Genomic DNA, 22,181 nt, shown 5'->3' with positions numbered 1-22,181 from the left:
AAAGATTTTGATGAAATATTGCATTTTTCAGCTGGACCTGGAAGTCAACTGCTGTTTATATCACACATTTAAAACAGCAGCTACTGCATGAGCTTATGTCCAACTGTTGGAACCTCACATCGATCAGAACGATTTGGAAAGTTGAATGAATTGTGGGGATTTTTTTTTTTTTTTACAGTTTCTGGCTATAATAAATGTCATTTGGGGGATTTTTTAAACCTGCTGGTAGAATTTGGGAACCTAAGTGTTAAATTATTTTCATTCTGATCCCACCGACAGGCTCAGAACCAGAACCCATAAATATTAAAGTATTCCTAATTTGGATTAATTTTATTGTCATTGCAATGAGGACAACGAAAAGTAAGGTGCAGGCCTTTCAGTGCAAAAACAAAATATACAAACTTTGTAAACAACTATATACAATATGAAAGAAATATATATATATATATATATGAAATTAAATAGTAAGCATGAACACGGTGTATATTGCTCAGAGGTAGTGGCAGCTGTATATTTACAATATATTGCACTTATTATGACAAGGAGGCGTTTATGGCTCTGACAGCAGCTGGAAAGAAGCTGTGTTTCAGTCTGTTAGTTCTGGTTCTGATGGCAGTAGCTCAAACAGGAAGTGTCCCGAGTGATAGGAGTCCTTCAGGATGGTGTCGACTCTCCTGAAGGTCCTCCAGTGTGGGCAGAGGGCACCCAGTGACCTTCTCAGCCATTTTGGTGACCCTCTGGAGTTACTTCCTGTTTGCTGCTGTGCAGCTGGCAGAACAGCCACAGAGGTATTATAACTTCTGTACCTAATGTGACTCTTACTTGTTAAAGATTGTTGTTGTTATTTTGCTGTTGCTTTAAGTAAAGTACAGGATAAAGTTGGTTCTGTCAGAGGTTTGTTTCTTCACTGTGCTGCTCAGTCGTTCAGTTTCTCTGTAAATTTTATAACGTGAAGCGTCCTGAGACTCGACTTCATGCGCTGTCTGAATAAAACTTAACCCAACTGTAAAGATTTAAAAGAAGAAGAACGGTGTAAATGATTATTCAGAAGTTCATGTGTCACCACGCTGCTGCTTACAGCTTTGCTCCCGGAGTTTCCCGCCGTGGGATCTTTGACGTAGTGGGCCGTCTGTGCTCGGGTCTGCAGCTCGTCGGTACCGGTCCCTTTGCCCAGAGCCTCCTGCTCCTTCTTTGAGCCCACACAGCCCATGATGCCTTCTGCGGGAGGACAACAGAGAAACAGCGAGACGTGAAAACCGTGAGCAGGAATAAAACGAAGCCTCGAGACCTCAGAGTGACTTGAAAATAGAACGTTTTGGAGTTCAAAGTCTTTATTACTGAACAGAAACAGAATGTGCAGAACGAAAAAAAAAAAAAAGATCCTCGTCTCGTGAATGAAGATAAAACGACGCTTTCAAGCTTTTATTACACAAACATGGTTGTGATTCGCTTTAAGACCTTAAACCAGGTTATGAACCAGTTTCAGTTCCTCTGTTTGCACATGTAGACTCAATAAGTAAACAATTAATTTATTAGATGACCTTTGAAAACACAGAAGGGACACCAGCATGAGTCGATTTGAATCTGGTTCCCTTCCGTGTACAGTCGATGTTATGTGTAATAGTCTGTCTGACATCAATAAACTTTAGTCGTTCCTTCCAATAAAAAACAAACAAACTCAAAGCTCAGCGGTGGTTCATGTCAGCAGGGTGTTACAACCCATAATTAACGTTTATGGGGAAAGGAACTCTAGTAGCCGTAATAAAGGAGGAAGTAAAGCGTCATAAAGCTGGCCTAAAAAGGAGGTTGGGGTTGATGGATGGACCAACATATGACCCGCTGTCCCAGTTTTAAACAAATCAGCCACCTGTTTGTTTTTTTGTTGTAACCATGACCTGTTTCAACCCAAAAACCAGAGGCTAAAAACGATCAGCGCTGTGTTTACCTGCTGCCAGTAGGGGGCGCTAATTCAGGAGATGCTCCTCTGGGTTGGACTGATAAGTTTGGGATGAACAAAGCAACAATTGGGATGAGATAGTAATGGTACCAAATGAGTGTACGAGTGAGGTTAGTGAGGTTTGTTGATCCTGCTAGATCACCATGGCAACTAATCCTTCACAGCTACTCCGCTCTGGAGTTTGATTTAAATCGACTGTAGCGCCACATTTTCCCCTTTTTCTTTTAGGACATTATTCTCGATGTAGATTCTAAGCTAATATGTTTTATCTGCAAACCTGCTGAGTTGTTGTTTAGTAACTGACTGAAGCCTGCATGCATTCAGTTGTTGTTGCAGTAAATGCATCATTATGTTAAATGCTCGCTCTTGATTTGCCGTCGAGTCTGTTTCACACTGCTGGTGCTGCAGCCAATAGAAATTAGAAAATGGGTTAGTATGCTGGTAAAATACTCAATTATTCAGTCAATACCACTGAAATGTAGTTGTGGTCGTCATATCTGCCGTTTTAGAAGAATTAATTGACCTATATTCCAAAAAATTATTTTACATTTCATCCCATATAAGCTTACCAATAGGAGAAGATTACTGGAAATTAGAAATAATAACAGGATATGTTTACTTCAAGCACGATTTAAGAGCAGCTTAAATGAAAAATGTCACAGTTTTTGCTGACATTCAGTGGTTTAACTTCTCTATTCCTACATTTCTTAACACACTTGACATTTAATTTGCCGCCTGTTTCCAGAGGCCACTACTATGAAGTGGGATTTGGGAGTTAGCCAGTTAACTTCAGGTTTAAGCCCGACTTTACAGGATTAGAGTACATCAGCACAGTAACTTCCTGCACACCTGACCTGTTCTGGAGCAGCTTGTGTTTGAGACAACAGAGCAACACATATAGAAGATCTACCTATCAATCAACCAATCGACTCTCTTGGAAAATGGCATCTCCATTATGGAAGATCAAGTCGAGATCAGCGTGCAGAAAGCGAGTTCCATGGATTTTGGGGTTCTGGTTTTGCACCTTTTGCATTATTTGCTTTCTTTTGACATCCTCTTTGGATTGATTTCTACACACCAGGATTCTCCAGCCGCCTTTTCTTTGCTCCTCATCGTCCTTCAAAAAGTTAGAGTTCGTTATGCGTTACCACAACCTGCCTGTTGGTGCGAATGTCTTCGGTTCTTGTCTGAACGCTACCTGACAGCAACAGACTCTGAGGACGGAAACAGTTTTTAGCAGCTGACTAAAACTCTTTTTCTTTCAGCCACACATATGACAAATATAGATCCTCCAGTCGTCTAGTTTTAATTTCCTGTTGCATGCACCTAATTTCAAAGCCGTTTTATTGCTGTACGGGAATTTGTCATAATAATCTTTTAATATTTGTTCTATATTTGCTCCCAAAACCTTTCCAGGGTTGCAGCTCAGTGAAGATAAAACTGCCTGACATGACATTAAAACACATCTTAGCAACACATTAGTTTAACAGAAACCACAATCTGATAATAGTCAGACGTTGTCGTGTACGATGGTGCAGCGATAACGACAACATGACGGACTTTGACGTTCTCACGGTTGACTTTTTTTAAACCAGCTTTCTGTCCTGCTTTGGCTGGATTATAGTTTAATTATAGTTTATTCTTCACCACTTGTGTGATTAGATTTAAAAAGTCTGGCTTTGCTAAACGGGTTCATAATCAGGTTAGCATGACCACAAAAACAAGAAGATGGAAAACAAAACAACAACATTCTAGCTGGGATGTTATTTTGTGAATGTTGGGCAACCTCCACCGCTGCTTTATCCTCCAGTGTCGCTGCTAATGTGCTTTGAAATGCCACAAATTCGAGGTGGAGGAAGTGTGAAAGGGGCACATCACATGGTGCTGGTAGAAATATCATTCAATGCTGAGCAAACAAAGATGCCTTACAGCTCACTGGACGACCGTGACTGAACGAAACGCTTCTGCCGGTTAATTAATCATTTCTACACATGCTGCAGCCTCAGTTGTCCGTTAGCACCAGCAAGCTTTTCCAAGAAGCTCTTTGTTTTTTTTTTTCCAAAGTATTTCCACACAAGCCTCCTTTATTCATGTGTAACATCCAGGGAATGTGCTGCTTTCCTTCTGCATCGTGCATCTGCATACGAGTATCTATGTATGCAAATGCAGCGCGCAGATAAACAGAACAAGGTGAAACCGGAGCGAGAACAAAGAGGGAGTCTGATGCAGAGTTTTATAACGCCGTGCATGTAAAGATGTAAAGAGGACGGCGCTTCCATCTCTGCTCACAGCTGCATTTTATTGCACCGAGTGAAGGAAGTCGTGTTTATTACCTGGAAATGCACAACAGCTCTAGTGTGATTTTTTTTTTTTTTATCGACATCACATTTCTAGAAGCGTTTTTTTAATCTATTCTGCAGAACTGTCTTTACATTCATCACTATTATGCAGCCTCAACGCCCCTCCTGCACCGAGACCTGCAATGGAAAATGTTTCATTTGAATATTTAGACACAGGAAGTGGTGTTTTAGAGGTCAACATCGGTGGTGTTAACGCGCCTGGTTCCCTTTTTCGATCTCCCCCCGAACCTTCTTCCTCTTCTGAAGTCGAATCAAAGGACGGTTCAGGGTTCAACAGACAGTTTTGACCTCTCTGTGAAAGTCTGCAGCGTAATTCTTCTGCAAAAATAACCAGACGTGGCCCTCTTATGTGTGCTTTACTGATCCAAAATGGAGGTCAGCTCAAGGCAGATGGTGAAACGTTGCCCTAGTTTGGCTCAGCAGAAGCATAGTTGGTTAATGCACACGTCAATGGCAAAACACTTTCATTTAGCCTGAATCTAAATAAAAAGCTACATGAATGGCTGCTGAAGGGCGACACTTAGATGTGTGATCGAACTTTCGGTACCAATGAGGAACTAAAAACTGGCATCAGGTTCAAAAACCCCTTCATGTTACAGCATCATTTGATTATCATTTGATTAACAGCTCAACACGGGGAGATGTGTGAGATCATAGTGATGCTTCAAACGGTTGGTTTTACGTTCATATTAGAGATCGCTGTGCCTACATGTGTCCACCAGGGGAGCCAAAGCTGAAGATGATCTAATTCAACTCGCAGCTCAGAGCGATATTAACGTTCCCTAAATGTCTACATATTCTTTTAAGCGTCCATATTTAAGCTCTTTTGCCCTGTTGCAACTCATGTTGTCGTCGCCCACACAAAAGGTTACGTAAATGAGAAGTTTATGCTTAATAAATAACACAAAGAGTAAAACAGCGTAAACCAACAACTTCTAACAGGAAATGCTCTTTGTATTAGTCATATGTTCCTAGAATCCAGAAGTTTATCCACACATTTTTGCATTCATGTGTTATTCTAGACTGACAGACGAGCCGTATCGCTGAAGTTAGATCATTGCATACACGGTTACTGATGTACATTTTACTGGTAAATAACACAGAGCTGCAGAAATGCTAAGCTGGGTCTGACATGATTTAGAAATGATCCTCCTATTAAATGTGTTGCTGAGGGAACTGACCTCCGAGAAACATGTTCTCACTACACAAATTTAACATGTAAATCTGTGTAGCTTTGTTTTTACTGAAACGTGGAGTTTCTCAGATCAGAATCCAAGAATCCAAAGTTTTGTTCTGTTCTGATGATCATCCCATAAATGAACAGGTCAAAATAAATAGATGTCTACAGGATAAGAACTTTATAATTTACTCTTTATATCTCACATAAAGCTTCTTGTAACTGCTAAATATGCTCCAGTGTTTCATAGTCTGGACACGTTCAGCTCTAGCTGTGCTAGATGAACTCTATGGACACCAACATGGTGGTCTTCAGCTTGTAAATGTTCCGCTCAGCATACATCATGGTGACAACAAACAAATAAAGTCCTTCACCACCTTGTCAGGGTGAAGGAGCGATGGTCTGAACTCCTGGTGGGGTCTCTTTAACAACACGTCTCAGGTAAGTGTCCAGACGATAATCTCTGCTGAACTGGATCCCAGTAAAAGGAGTCGCCTCAACTGGAAGAGGTAAACTGGGGGGAATGTTCTGGAGCTTCAGAGAGGAGCTCTAGTGGTCAGGACTCACCAACCCCCCCTCAGCCATGTGAGTTAAACTCACCATGAAGGTTGGCTGCATTACCAGCTGGGCAGCAGTTGAAGGTTTGACTCTTTTCACTTCAAAAGCTGTTTTTTTTTTTTTAGGATGTGGAGAGAACACACATCTCCAGGTAAAGCTGATGGACGTGGGTCAGAGTTTGGACACCTGGACTGATTCTGGGTATGTGATGATGGATAATGACAAAAGAAAAAACACCAACCAACCCGTCTATCTATCCAGACGTCCTACTCTCAATGTTTTCCAGCTTCTCCCAGGCCAGAGGAGATACGTCAGCCCTCCAGCGAGTTCTGGGTCTACCTCCTCTCTGTTGGACATAACCGGAAAACCTCAGCACAGGTGGGTCCGGTTCCTCTAATCCAGGTTCCCTCTGGCTGTCTGAGCTCCTCACGTCATCTCTAAAGCTGAACCCTACAGAGGAAACCCATTTGTATGTGTCTATCCAGAGCTCATGACCACAGATCTTCTCCACAACAGTCCAGTGAAACACCCGCCTTCCAGCTGACGCCAACCAAAAGGTCACTAATGAGCATCCTACCAGCAAACACACGAGTCCTGGAGAGTAAGTAAACAAGCACATTTCTCTAAACTCTTCCTGTGACGCTTCAACACAGCCTCTTATGACATGAGGCTTCAACATATAGAATAAACTAAAACAGTATTTTAGCGCAACAAAACCGCCCCGCAGCTATTTATAATGCTGAGTGAAAAGCCGAGAACGGAACACCACAACCAAACTCTCACGACTTGTTACGTCCTGCAGAGCAACAGACCGAGGACGAGGGAGAGGAAAACATCGTGAGAAGGCCACAGAATGATGCTGCTCTTAACCGTAGATGGTCCCTATTTAATGAATAAACTAAATTCTGAAATTTGAAAATGCATCTAGTTTTACATTAAGAACCGGATGCAAAGCTGGTTAAAAACACAAGTTTTTCTGGCTATTTCAGCGTTTTACTCTCCTTGTCAGATCATTTAATGAGATAATTCTTATTCTTCGACTGCCTCAACAGTTTCAGTTCTTTCGTCTCTACTTTTTTTTTTTAATATCCTCTTTCCTGTAACTTGTGGTTTAATCATCGACCATAAATAGATCTTCCATCCCAGTTGAAACCACAGAAAAAAAAATTAAATGAACCCCATCACGTTCAACTGTTTTAAACTCGAACGTCGGCAGAAAGGTCACATCTAACGGAGGAAATGTCAAATTTACATCGACAGCAGTGACACGAGCTTCAACAGGACAAAAAACACTCAAATGTGAACTTTGACATTTTAGGAATGATGCCTACCTACTTTCCTGTTGAGAATTAGATGACAATATTCTTTTATGTTTGTACGCTCAATGTATGGCAACAGCCATGAGTCAGCTAGCTTAGCTTAGCTTAGCTTAGCATAAAGACTGAAAACAGTGATGCTAGCTCTGCCCAAACGTAGCAGAAATTTGTCTGTCTGCACCTCTGAAGCTCAGCAATTAGCACGATTCCTCATTTTTTAAACCTGAGCAACAGAAAAAAACTTAATAAAGGAATGTAAAGACTTTCTTATGCGAAGAAAGTTTTAAAAATAACAAGAAAAAGGTCATGATCATTTGTCTGTGTGGTGAAAAACACGTCACAAATACATACACAGATGACTAATCCTAACTCAGGCTTGTGTTTGGTTTCAGCTACTTAAAACAAAAGCAGAACAACTTAAAGAAATGTGAGTTCTCAGACATATATTGTGCTTTGATGTGGGGCACAGTTCCACTTCCCTCGCTGTACATTTTAAATATTTGTCACATTGCATAAAAACTACACGGCGTGTAGCGCATTTTAAATTTACTGTTTGTTCGGGAATCAGGACTTGAACGACATCCTCAGGAAGATTGATTTATAGAAACTAATATCAACATTTAGGAGTTTCAAAAACAAGAAAAGATGTTGTCTAAAAACTTTCAAATACTGCCTGCGACTGTGTTACTCAAGTAAAATATCTGAGTATAATGCAGCATGTTGTAATGAGGAAAGTCAACGTGCACACAACTGAAATACGTCTGCTAAACCCCGACACTACACCCAGAAAAATAACGGCTCTTAAAGGGTTCTTCATCGGTTGAAGAACCTTTTTATGTTTCTGGGATTTCACGTGGTTCTTGAAAACATTAAAGGTTCTTCATTTTTATTGGAGTTATTTGGTGGCAGAGAGTCAGAGCTGCAACTCACCATTATTTTTTCAAGTAATCAATTAATCCTTTGGTCTATAAAACATCAGAACACAGTCAGGAAAGCTCGTCACAATTCCCAGTTTAGGATCTTGTTATGTTTTATTTGTCTGACCAACAGACCACAACTCAAAACATTAACTGTATTATAATAAAAGAAATTCTCACATTACTTTTTCTTTTGCTTAAGAACCAGTTTAACGAGTGCTGAATCCTATTTTCTGTTGAAATCAGTTCCTTACACAGAACCTCGAAAGTGAAGCTGCAGCGGCAACAAGATTCCCTCTGCTGACTTGAGCAAAAGCGCTTTTTTTTGCTTATGAATTCAATTTCTAATTTAAAATAAAGGAAGAATGTGTTTATTCCTTTTTTAGCAAGCTACAAGTAAAGTTATGCTTTCAAATAAGTCCTGACCTCTTCACACGGCAGCAGATCTGGTATTTAAACAGCACATTATTAGGATAATAGAATATTATGACAGGGTTAATGTGTTAAACATGAGCTCAAACTGTTAAATATGCAAACTTTCCACTGAACAGCAGAAATAAATAATTGTAATTTTAGCCCGAAGCCACACAAAACACGGATCACAACGTAAGCGTGCTGCCTTTCCAACATGGCCGACCGCTCGCATTTACATAAAGGCCCAGATGAGGATCGTCTAATCATTACCCATCATGCAAATGGAGTGGAGTCAAACCACTACACAAACCAAGACAGGCAGCCACAGTCGTGATGCTGTTTGATTTTTAAAAAGCACATCGTTCCAGACTTGCTGTTCGACCTGCTGCTGTCCACACGTTTAGGAACCTCGTATCATCCTGCCTCCGAGCCGAGCCGCTCTCCAGAGACACCAGTCAGGAATAATTCATGCTCTGCTCTGAGGGACTTGTAGCCGCGACAAGCTGCCCGAGGCCACAACAACATCAGCTGGCAGCCTGGAGCTGCACCAGGAATGAAGAAATGGAAAGATTTTCTATTTGTGCTGTTATTGAGTCACTTATCAACAGGAAGAGACTTTTTGTTTTTTTTGTTTTTAAACTGCTTCTCATGACGATATTAAACTTGGTGCAGCTCAGCTCATGAAACAAGACGTCTGATCAAACACAGTCTAAACACAGCAGCTCGTTTCACTTCCCATTTTATGAACAATTACAGGGAACATTCCCACAACATTTGCTAACATTATGTAGGATTGAAGGAACTTTATTTGTCATGGCAGCTCACATTCACACGTGCGTGGTACGAAATAAGTACTCAGGTCTTTAAGGTTTTTAAGAAAAAGCCGAATAAATAATAAGCAGAATAAAAACAGGGGTAAACTATAAGTAAACATACAGAAAGAGTAGAAAGTAAAGTAGTTATGTTTAGCACTAAATATTTGGATCTACAAGTTCTGGTGATGTTTTAAAGAAAACGTTTCAATCTAATGTTGAAAGAACATTTTAAGGACTCTTATCATTTAAAATAATGTTCCTATAATGTTAAACTAAGAACGTTTTCCTGTCATTTAATACATCAACAAAGGTGGAACACTTTGCCGGCAATGTTCTCAAACTGTTTCGGGAAAGTTGAGAATGTTCTCGTATAAAATGTTTCTGCAATATTACACGACAACAAAGGAAGGGCGCTGTCAGTGCAACGTTCTGCAAACGTTTTTAGAAGAACGTGTCTAGAATGTCTTCAAACAATCTGGAAATTTAAAAGAATAATAAATAAAGTTCAGCTAGAACGTTCTCAGAGTGTCTTTGAACAACAAAATAACGTAACTGGGTCGTTCAGGACTAAATATTTATGCCAATTATTAGAAAAAAAAGCTTCTCCCGTCTGTTTTCTATTATTCCAAATGAGGCACTTTGAGTCAGGAGGAAAGGTTGGACCAAAACAAAAGTGGTTGTTTTTATTTCCTGGTATTTTATAGACATGATGCATCACTTAATTTAAAAACAACAACAAAACAGTCATCACAAGTGAAGATTTTAACTTTAAAAATGAACTCACTGTTGTTGTTGTTCAGCTTAGAAATGCAAATCAACAATTAGTTTGACCACCACTTAGTGTCATTTCTTATTGAACTTGTGGAGTTCAATCAATTTAACCACATTTTTAAAACTCATAAAACAACTTTGAACTAATTCTTCACTCACATCTACGAGTTGAACAAACTCAAAACGACCAACAGGACGAATCAAGCCGAAGTCGAGGGTGAAATAAATCCATTTGCACTCGAAATCCTTTTAAACTCAGTTCAAGCTGGAAATTAAAGCCAACTTGAGAAACGACTCAGTGGAAACACATATTTGCATTTTTCTCAGTATAAAGAGTCACTTCTTCAATTGACAGGAGGAACTTCAAGCTGCAGCTGCTGAAGACATTTTGTCCCCGATGACCTGAACCAAACTCACATAGTTACGCTGAAACCGGCAGGAAAACATGAGTTGATTGTAAACCTTCTATTTACAACATTTTGGATGGAAATCAGGCCGATGTGACCTCAGCACCGATGCCAGACGAGCAGCTGGATGAGGACACTGGTCACCACCAGTATGATGTAATATCGGCATTTTCTGCAGCGTTTGCTAAGACTTCCTCAGTGAGACTCACCGGGATTAACACACACAAACGTTATTAAAGGCGCACACATGTCTTCACACACTCGCATGTCTCTTATGTAACTCTGCCGGGTCTGACTTTAGGCTCGTGAACGGAAAGTTACCTGACAGACACTGAAAGAACAAAGGGCAGAACTGAAACCAGTCGAATTTCTGGTGCAGTAGATGGACGGTCTAAAAATAACTGGCACGCAGAGATGAAGACCAAATGAAACAGAGGAAATACTTGAGACTCTTCACTTAGTAGAAAATAACAAGAGCAGCACTGTGATAGAAGCATCCACCTGTTGGCTCCACTTTCACACCTCCCTGACTCTTTTACATATGATTTGTGATTCCTGCAGGCGGTGGCTGAGTCAACTCAAAGACCTTGAAGTTCCTCTTTTTGGAACTGAGCATCCTCTTTGTAAAACTGCATTTATCTCATTCAACAGAATTCTCAAATTCTACCCTCAATTTTCTAAAATTTAATCTTCTTCTTTCTCTCTGACAGTCGTGTTTCTGACAGTTTGGCTTCTTCCTCTCCACAAAACAAACATCAAGACAGACACTCACCGCGTTTTAATCTCCCACTTCGACTCTCTGTGCGGTTGATTATGAGCTTCTAGATTCAGATAAACGCGCCAAAAATAGTCCTCATTGCTTTTCTGGAGCTTCCATCCCTCGCTGGTGCCGCTGTGTTGGAGCTGGAGATGCGCACAGGACGGCGGGGCGCAGCGGACTGGACTGCTAGGAGGAAGTTTGAGCTTTGCGCATCATGACTGCGATGGGAAAAGAGGAACCAGCGAAAACCAATCACAATGTCGGTTTCACTGGCTGAATCAGCCGCAGCCGCGACTTTTTCCGTCAGCTGTTTCTCTGGTGGTGAGTTAATGAACCGGAGAGGGGCGCAGGAAGTTTCCTCCGTGCGTCAAAGCGCAGCGTCAAAGATTAAAGACGTTACCAAAGCTCATGAATGTTTTAGTTTTTTATTATTTTCTCTTTAGATTGATGTCACGGTGCAGTTTGCCTACTTTATTTAGTCATTTTTCTGTGTTTAACATCGGGTTTATGTCAGGTGGAGGAGTGGTGGACAGGCGGATGAACGGGCGGACAGGTGAGGGACGCATTTGCATGACGTGCAGGACACCTGAACAGGTATTCAAATGAGGGGTTGACAGCTATCATGCTCCCTGAGTCCTTGTGGTGGAGGCGTGGGCGGTTCAGCCTCAGGGCTTCAGCAGCAGCAGCAGCAGCAGCTCGGCATTAACACACAAGACAAAGCTCTCAGCTCTAATCCGTAATCAACATCCAGGATTAGAAAAGAAAAGTTCCCTCTGAAGCCAGGCTGCAGCGCCGGAGGGGGTCGGATAAGAATGAAAGGGATGAAGATGAATGAAGTGTTGGAAGATGAAATGTCCCGGACATGCAGAATGTTGAGTTCAGGAGCTGCTCATGAGCCTTTTGCAGGCCTCAGTTTGGAGCTCTTCAGAAACAAGGTTGAGCAGCATGAAGATCCCCAGTTAGTTTAATGATTACACAGAGCTACAGGCGTCCAGGTGTGTTTTAACCACCAACATGTTCTCTGACCTGCTGTGATGATGAATGAGTAACAAAGAGAGGAGGCGTCTGATCCAACCTGGCTGACATCAGTGTCACTGCACTTCTCCTAAGACTGTTCCTGTGTTCGGCTTTGAGCTTACACAACTGCACTTCCTTTTAATATTTCTTTGATCTTGTTGGATTCCTTCTTCGTGTGTTTTATTTTAGCTTCATGTGATTTGAAGGTAATTCTGGTGTATTTCAACCAGGAGTATTTTCCATCATTGTGGCTCTATGGGTCACGATGGCGACGCTGCAGCCTCCAACTCTGGAGAGATTCAGGCAAACGAGGAGTCACACATTCACCGACCACCTTGTTCACCGTATTCGTACCCGGTTGGACTCCATTTTGCCCGAATTCTTTGTGGAAGAGATTCAACTCGGTGCTCTTCAGAGATTTTGGATCACGTGTTGGCTGCACGTCAATGATTCAAATTCACCTCATCCTTAAGGTGCTCTACATGCCCTGAGCTGCTGCCGTGTGATTGGCTATTTAGATATTTGTGTCCCGAGCACTCGAACAGGTGTTTGTAATAAAGTGGAGTGTAGCTGAGTCTATCAGGAGGGTGTTCAGGTGCAGACGGTCAAGCAGGTTGTGGTTATAACAGACAAAAGGTGGCTTGTGTTCCAGGAAAAATAAAACCATAAAGAGCATAACCCAGTGAAACAAAGTCCAGAAACCACCACCATTAAAAAAAAAAGGGAAGAGAAACATAAACCACAGGAGCACTGAGAAGATTAATGCCGGCGAACATGAGAGGAGCAAACAAGACAAACTGGCACAAGACAAGAAAAAGACAAAAGTATTGACCCATAGATCAGGTGAAGGCCAATAAAACAGGAGGGAAACAGACAAAGAAAGGAAGCAAAGCCACAAGAAACACACGACTGGGAATGTCAAAATAAAACAGGAAATAACTGAACAAAATTCACAGGGTAAAAGATAAACTAATATTTGCTTAAGTGTCCTCTGGCTATTTTCACCTCAGTCAGCCTCTTCTGGTTTCTGTCCACAAGCTTCTGGTTTTATCTTTGACCCTCCTTTTGGCAGAACTGGTGCAGTTTAACTAAAGATGTCCGCTTTCTGCCACAGACTTGTTTCTTCCTCACAGTCCACAGGTTCTTATGGGAGTTAACCATTTCTTTACCGCTTTTGATGACACTGTTTTGTAACACCAAAGCTCAACCTTCTGGCTGACGACTTGAGGTTTTTACTGAAGAATGTGAAGGTCATCCTCCGTCTTCATTTACTTCCTGTAAAGCACCAGCTCCACTGGCAGCAGAACAGCCCCGGGGCATGATGCTGCCACCTCCATGCTTGATGGTAGATTTGGTGTTTTTGGAGTTAAGAAGTCAGAAAGGCTTTTTTTTTTCATTTCTTTACTAGCTAGCTCCCACAATGCTCTCTGCTTGCCAATCCAGAAGTACCTGCTAAACAGTGAGAGGCTCAACCTGGTGGTGAAGCCCGGTACTACAGCTAATCTACAATACTTACAGTGTGTAGCATCAAAGAAAATGGTGTCTTCCATCCATCCATCATCTATACATTAATCCTCACTAGAGTCACTTGAGTCTATCCCAGCTGACTCAGGGTGAAGGCAGGTTCACCTGGACAGGTAACCAGTCTATCACAGGGCTACACTTAGAGACAGACAACCAAGCACACTCACATTCACACCTACGGACAATTTACAATCACCAATTAACCTCAACATGTTTCTGGACTGTGGGAGGAAGCTGGAGAACCTGGAGAGAACCCACACTGCACGGGGAGAACATGGAGACTCCACACCGGGACGCGAACCAGCGACCTTCTAGCTGCAAGGCAACAGTGCTAACCACTGAGCCACCTGCAGCCCAAACTGGCATCAGCAGAGGCTTAATAATAAATGACTTGAATCCCTAATTTTAGAGTTTAATGTGAGAAAATTCAGACTGTTGGGGAACTTATTTTAAAACATCTTTGCTTTTAGTTCTCAGCACAAGAAACATTTTCAGTTCACATTAAATAGAAGATTACAAGAAAAAAGGGAAGCAAAAGCTAATTTCACTTTGTAATAGTTTACATTTCCATCAGTCATTTCCTGTTGACGAAATGCAACCGGCAACTTGGACAAACCTATGATTTCTTGAACAGAGTTGACGAAACGCTTCGCCGTGTTTCACACATTTGTCTGGACTCGGTCACGTGACCGAAGCTTTAACGTCTCGACAGGAGGGTTTTACAGGACGCTGACGCTGGAGCCGGTCTCCTGAAACTGCATCATGACAAACGCTCAACCGTTCAACTCTGGTTGATCAACTCACCACAACTCGTTTGCATAATGTTCTGAATAGAACGTCACACGTGATGTTACCTCAGTTTCCCAGAAGAGTCACAGTTATTCAGGGAGGATCGTTCAGCCCATCAGAGGCCTGCGGTGAACTTGTTATGGTACAAAATGTGAATCACATGGAGGCGGCTTTAAAGAACAGAAATTTATTTCAGCATCAGAAAATAGTGCATTAAAAGTTTGTTAGAGAGAGCGCTTTATTATTCTAAAAAAACAAACAAACAGCCGTGAAAGTCAAAGCACTTACAGTAGCACACATTTTAATTAACAGACTGAAAAGGCCTCTGATCACTGACACAGTTCTGGACTTAATGGAATATAATGGTACCAGAGAGGCATAACAGAAACAGCACAAATCAATAGAACAGCATTAGGAGGGCACGGGATGGGGCAGGAAAGATAAAAAAAAAAAAGTGCACAAAAGAAATGAAGGATTTTAAAGAATCTCACATTTTGAGCAAATATCGTATCAACCGGAGCATCTTTAATTATTTTACACATCTAACGGACTTTCTCCTCTCTCTTGATCCGCCCGGTTGCCACAGCTGACGGTGGAAAGTTAATACTTGCAAAAATATGTGCATTCTGACAAGAAAAGAGGAAGAGGAACATGTTTCTCTCGTCCGTCTTTCTACGTTGGCGACGTGAAAGTGGGGAGGAGTAGGTGCAACTGTGGTAAAAAAAATAAAAAATATATAGCCAGGGAGGGACAGCAGTGCCGGGAAAGTCACGTTTTAGGCACAGAAAAAGGCTGTAAATGTAAAATTAGAAGTCAAAAGGTATGAACGGCTGCAGAGGGACGACAAAAGCAGAAACAGCTGCAATCAATATCTGAGAAGGCACTGAGTTTGTTCTGTCGGTTAAATATGAACAATTTATTCATTCTCCACAAGAAAACTTGTTGCGCTCGTCGTAGCTGTAGTAAAAAAAAAGGTATGTGTTGCAAAATGTGTGACTTTCTGAGGTGGTGTCTTCACCCAGCAGCTCAGCAGAATGTGTTAATGTTCACAATCAGATGTTCACAATCAGATGTTCACAATCAGATGTTCACCTCGTAGCGAAGGTCGAGCATTTCAGCGTCTGGAGACATTTTATTTACCCTAACGCAGCGCATCGTGCACAACTGTAGTTTTGGATTCAGCGCCTCAGTAGAAATGGGCTTCGTGTCGCCTGTCTACCCCCAGTAATCAATACTAACATGACGATGGCATGACGCGCCTCGAGCTGTTCATGTAAAAGCAGAAGTTAACCTCTGAAAATGTGACCCCCCCTCCCCGCTGCAGCGAAACCACAAGAGCCGGACCAGTGATTAGCATGAGGACGTCGAAAATACGACAAAGCAGAACACGAAGGCCTCCAGAAATAACTGCTCCACTGACAAACCGGTGTCTAAAACATACAGTTTGAGGAACTACGACGGCGGCGTTCTCCTGTTTAGTCGCCACTTGTTTTAATAGTTAGAACGTTCATTTTTAAGTTCTGTTTTCTCTCATGTGCGGAATTTATTTTTAGCGTTCGATTCTGTTTAGGTTTGAAAGAGGAAGATGGAGCTGAGACAGAGACAAAAACTATTCAGAACCTAAACATCCATCCATCATCTCTACACCTTAATCCTCACTAGGGTCATGGGGGGCTGGAGTCTATCCCAGCTGACTCAGGGTGAAGGCAGGTTCACCTGGACAGGTAACCAGTCTATCACAGGGCTACACTTGTGGTGATCATGAACTTGTTTTACTGTGTTTCTGGACTTCTGTTGTTTGTGTTTGCGGCTGGCTGTGCTGTTGGTTTCAGGCTGGGTGGGGCTGGTTGGAGGAGGATGCTCCCATTGCCCTCATCAGCGCGCTGGATAAAGCTGCTGTTCAGACGCCTGCCAGCTCCACGAGCGCTACATCAGGCCGCTTAGCTGTGTCCACTAAGGACTAAGAGCTCACGAGTAACCCTCAATGTCTCTCCTTGCTTCCCGGCGTCCCCTCCAGCGGCCTAAGCGTCAGCCGCATGGTCTCCCACGGCAGCTTTCACGCCACAGGATACGAGCCAGACTTTCTTCTCCCTCACCTGCCTCCTGGTGTCCCTCACTTCCCCGGATTCCCTCAAATAAACCTGGTTTCCCTTTAACCTGTCTCCCTCTCGTCTTGGGTTCAAAACTCACATCCTTCAGCCACCGGGCCAACCAAGCACACTCACATTCACACCTACGGACAATTTAGAATCACCAATTAACCTCAGCATGTTTCTGGACTGTGGGAGGAAGCCGGAGAACCCGGAGAGAACCCATGCTGCACGGGGAGAACATGGAGACTCCACGCAGAAAGATCCCGGGTGTCCTCACTGGGACATGAACCGGCGACCTTCTAGCCCCTGAGCCACCGTGCAGCCCATAACCTAAATAATATTTTTAAATCAAAGCTGCAATACTTTAGAAATCCATCTAAGATTGCATAAAATAGCAAACTTTACTGTGAAATGAGTTGCTCGTAGAGAATTATCATCGACTGCAGCGCCGCAGAGATCTTTAGAATCTTTAGCTCACTGTTTTGGTTTAAAAGGCAGTGACTTTATTTTTTATTTTCGCAATATAAATGCAAATTAATGCTATGTTTGCTTCGTCCCTGCAGAGTTCCACATCAGCAGCTTCTGTTTCTGCCCCCAAGTAGCCAAAAAACAATAAGTGCAGGTTTAAGGCTATTTAAAAAAAAAACCTGTTTTCTAAAATTCTGGGCTTTAACATTTGTACACATCATATAAAATGCTGTCCTAAAGCCGGTTCAGACAGCTGTATGAGTAGAAATCAAAGTATATCTGATAAAAATGCACACAGAGGAAACATGTCAGGGCCAGACTGGAAGGTCAGCTGAAATGCAAACTTGAATTTAATCCCAGGAATCTTTTTTCAGCTCGATAATGCCTTAAAAAAATAATAAATTAAAGTTGCTCTGATCGTTGTTTTTATGTGAACTTTGCATTAAAACGATTATCCTCATGAAAGCAGCTGCTCAGACACAGATCATTGGGCGGTTCCTCTCTGTTGTTCCCAGCTTTTCTCATTTGATTTTACAGCTCGACTGTCAGCACTGGAGCTTAAAGGGCCACATGTTTCCCCGTACGGAGAGCGAAACGAAGCTAAACAGCAAAGCCAATGTTTGATTTGCACTCATCAGACGAACAGAGACCCAAATCAAAGTGAATGCAGAGGCTGCTTCTGGTCTGCTGGGTGTGTAAATACCAACTGGATGAACTTTATCGGTGACGTCCGTGTTGTGTTTACAGCCGACTGAACGGTGAACGCAGGCTGATGTGAAATCACCAAGTCAAAGGGAAGTCATCGTTTAGCCCGAGCTCTTCTCGTCGTGTCTCGCTGTGATCTTGATCTTCCCCTCCTGGTTCTTGTCTGCAACAGAAACAAAAAAAGAAAAGAAAAGAAAATTCTTCTAAAATGCTGTTTTTTTGGTGAGAAAGAAACAGATAATCCCCTCATTGTAAAAAAAAAATGAAGATCTTACCTGTCTTTTCAAAGCAAAAAACAGTTAATCACTATTTTACAAAAATTTGTTAGTTTTGTTCATTTGTTGAAATTATATCTTAATTCAAAAACCAAACAAACAACAAACAACAACAAAAAACAGAAGAAGAAGAAAACACCCACAAACACTTACTGGTGGAGTCGGCGTGTCTGTTGGTGTCTGTCTCCACGGACGTCCTCTTCCTCTTGACGCCTCGGCTACTCTCTCTCCCCGAACTGCCCTCGTCCTCGTCCTGCTCGTCGGAGTTGCTCTCTGGTTCGTCCTCAGGCGACGATGACTGTGAAGAAGCACAACGACAGGGAAGACGTTACCGCAAGTGAAAATAAACCAGCAACAGAGACTGAAACGTAAGACGGCAAACAGGCCATAAAAAGACAACAAAAAGCTGAGAGTAAATCAGCTCAAAACAAGTTAAAATCATATATTTGATTATATCACACACATTTTAAGATTCCAAATCTCAAAAAACGATCCATCCATCCATCATCTCTACACCTTAATCCTCACTAGGGTCATGGGGGGCTGGAGTCTATCCCAGCTGACTCAGGGTGAAGGCAGGTTCACCTGGACAGGTACCCAGTCTATCACAGGGCTACACTTGGAGACCAACAACCAAGCACACTCACATTCACACCTACGGACAATTTACAATCACCAATTAACCTCAGCATGTTTCTGGACTGTGGGAGGAAGCCGGAGAACCTGGAGAGAACCCACGCTGCGCGGGGAGAACATGCAAGAAAGATCCCGGGTGTCCTCACCGGGACGCAAACCGGCAACCTTCTAGCTGTGAGGCAACGGTGCTAACCACCGAGCCACCTTGGAGCCCCATATGAATGAAATGAAATGAAAAATACTTTATTTAGCCCAGAAGGGAAATTCAATATAAGACATGATGAGGATATAATGAATGAAATGCTACTTTCTGTTCTACTGCTAATATGAAGGGAACAGATGACTGATAGCTGGATGTTAGCATTAGCATCAGGAGGCAGTGGGCTACAGACGAGACGTGGGTTATAATTTGGTTCTTCACCATGTGTAAAATCTGGAAGTAAGCGTTTGCCTACGGTAATGTTTCAGAGTCCAAGATACCCGGCTGTGTATCCGCTGCGGACCGTTACTGCAAAGTGTGTAGTGCAGACCCTCCACCTGGACACTAGGTGTCCCCGTCCTTTCCTTTGCAGAGCTGAATGAGCCACACCTGGGCCCAGTGGCTCTGCTGCATTAAACCTCCCTCATTCTTTGCAGTATGGTTCTGTTTGTTGTGTTCTTTAAATGCACAAAACCCAACATGTGAATTCAGTCACCACACCGTTTGCTGTGCTGGAGCTGTGGCGTCGTGTCTGGAATAAACCGTCCCAGAAGAGTTACACTTGGCCATAAGCACATCATTTACTGTCATTCTTTCAGTTTGAACTGTGAATGCTCTGCAGCAGCGACCACATCAACAGCAAATGGGTTTGGAAAATTAGAATTAGAATTAGAATAAAACTATTAATCCCTTCGGTACAAGACCTCAGGAAAATTGCTGCACCAGAAAAAAAACAACACAACACCAACATAAAATCAGCAACAACAGCATTCAAAAATCAAAATCAAAATCAGCATTCAGTATTCAAATTCAAAATCAAAATCATTTAAAAGGTCCAACCCAAGTTTCTGGGCCTAAAAGGTGGCAAATGTCCAAAGTTTTGTCATTCAAATAGTGTGACAAATGAATAAATGAATGATTAAACAAATGAATGAATGAATCGTGCCGTCCTGAGTGCTGCATTCTGACAGTGGAATGTTTAGAGTCCATCACCATGGCGACGGGGCTGAACTGTACTGATGATGTCATTCAATGCTTTCCTTTGATGATGTCATAGAAATGATATGACATAACTGATGAGTCACAAAAGTGCTTAAATGCAGGACCTGACCCACACAGCAAAGACATTTCTGAAGACCACTGAAGGCAAGCGCAGAAAAGATATTTGTGTAGAGCGTGTTCGATCAAAGCTTGAAATATAATCCTATATTTATCCCAGACGAGAAATTCATAGCATCTAGACGCAACAGAATGGAGCCAAGAAAGATTATGCCCACTTTGAAAACACTACGCAGAATGCGAGACATCAAAGTCCTGGTCCAAGAACTGAAGATCTCCAAGACACAAAGAGACAACGCCAGAGCCGAGGCAGCAGCAGCAGTAGATGCAGCAGGCAGTACAGACATCACTGCCCACCATTGCAGAAGCCTGGCTTCTACAAGAAGTAGGATCTCCTCTGACCTGTGGGCTCTGCGTGCACAGCAAAAGAACAAGCTGTTGGACAGCTACCGCAGAATCCCAGAGTCGGTGAATGAGGAGGATGATAAACCTGCAGCACAAACAGCTCAGACAAGAGACTCAGAAAGCTGCACCGCTGAAGCACCCGAGACCAACAAGTCACACAGGAGAGCTTATGCCTCCATGGATTTGTGGGCACTGCGGAAACACTGCAGGTTTGAACTGCTTGCCCAGTATCGAAAGATCCAAGGCTCACTGGATGCAGAAGAGGATGTCTGCAAGGCAACACCTGCCGCTGGAACACCTCAGAGCAGCATCCCAGAAAGACGTACCTCTGGAGAACCAGAGAGGAGAGAGACCATGAGAAGAGCCATTGCTTCCATAAATCTGCAGGCACTGCGTAAAAATGGCAGGAACCAACTGCTTGCCAGCTACCGCAGGATCTCAGATTCAGTGGAAGACCAGGACGTGACGATGGAAACAGGAGAGGATAAAGCCAAGGCAGCAGCAGACAGCGGGGCAACGGACAGTAAAAAACAGGTCAGCTGCCCCTCGTTTCTGCTGAAGAAAAGAAACTTGGCTGACAAAGTGATGAATCCTGGCCATCGTAGAACTTCTGCGTCAGTGCTCACCAGCAATTTCTCTGATGTGAGGGCAAATCACAGACATGAGCAGCGTGCCCAGTATCGCAAAACGCTGGATCCAGTGTGCAGACCCCAACGGACCTGCGACACTGAAGGATATCAGCCGCAAGGAGATACTGGGCCAAGAACAACCAACAAAAGACAAGAATACCAGAGGAGCCACAATGGTGCACAAGTGACACACAGAAGGTGGATCACCGGCCCTCAAAGAAACCAACATTCTGCTCAAAACCAAAGGTACAACAGACCACTGGGCCGAGTCGCTCACTTTGGCAGACCCTCAAATGCAGCCTCGCACAGGAACACCTTTCGTGCGGGGATTGCTCCAAGAAACTTCAGAGGGGACTTCTGCTGCCGCTGCAACTGCCAACGCAACAGGGGCAACTTCAACAGCGGGGAAAGGTCCAGGCCACAGTGGGTCCACAGGGGCAAATTGAACTACCACCACCAGAGACGTCCCCTGACCGATTACAGGTCTGGTGGATATTTGCCCCAGAAGCTGCACCAAACAGCCCCCATCAGCAGTGACTCCCAGAGAGGACACCAGCCGACCAGAGATGTCCCCAAAGTCCCTGATGCAGTGAATGCACTGGCGTTGGCATTTTCCAACATCTGCCTGTGATTTGTTTGAACACTTTGGTGTCCACGTGGCAGTGGAGGCAACACAGCATCTACTTTATTTTTTGTCATTTATGTTTTCTTTTCTTTTTCATTTACGTTTTACATTTTACTTCATGTATTAAAATCACGTAAGTAAGTTCTTAAACAAAATAAATTAGAGAAAGACTCTAACTGAACTGAATGCATTTGAGTACTGAATACATCCAATGACCTGATTTAATAGGTTCTTATTTATTGTTCTTTAGGCTCTGTGCTCAAGCACACTCAATAAAAAATATAAAATAAAATATAAAAATATAA

The 22,181-nt window shown here is 42.7% G+C and overlaps 2 protein-coding genes across 3 annotated transcripts in view; both read right to left on the bottom strand.

The window, feature by feature from the left end:
• Positions 1-11,623, bottom strand: part of hck (HCK proto-oncogene, Src family tyrosine kinase) — a 23,600-nt gene extending 11,977 nt beyond the window's left edge. The window contains exons 1-2 of the mRNA XM_008296124.1: positions 11,465-11,623; positions 1,079-1,218 (exon numbers count right to left, since the gene is read on the bottom strand). Coding sequence (XP_008294346.1) covers positions 1,079-1,210 — 132 coding nt within the window. The 5' untranslated portion in view covers positions 1,211-1,218; positions 11,465-11,623. The remainder of the gene's footprint in view (positions 1-1,078; positions 1,219-11,464) is intronic.
• A 5,548-nt stretch (positions 11,624-17,171) lies between these two features.
• Positions 17,172-22,181, bottom strand: part of rbbp8l (retinoblastoma binding protein 8-like) — a 26,715-nt gene continuing 21,705 nt past the window's right edge. For both annotated transcript variants that reach the window (XM_008296121.1, XM_008296123.1), the window contains exons 13-14: positions 18,477-18,621; positions 17,172-18,211 (exon numbers count right to left, since the gene is read on the bottom strand). In XM_008296121.1, coding sequence (XP_008294343.1) covers positions 18,150-18,211; positions 18,477-18,621 — 207 coding nt within the window. In that variant the 3' untranslated portion in view covers positions 17,172-18,149. The remainder of the gene's footprint in view (positions 18,212-18,476; positions 18,622-22,181) is intronic.

The sequence above is a fragment of the Stegastes partitus genome, unplaced genomic scaffold, assembly GCF_000690725.1.
Source record: "Stegastes partitus isolate 25-593 unplaced genomic scaffold, Stegastes_partitus-1.0.2 Scaffold1101, whole genome shotgun sequence".
NCBI lineage: Eukaryota > Metazoa > Chordata > Actinopteri > Pomacentridae > Stegastes > Stegastes partitus.
Note: the sequence above shows the minus strand (reverse complement) of the source record. Positions and strands in the feature narration are given on the sequence as shown.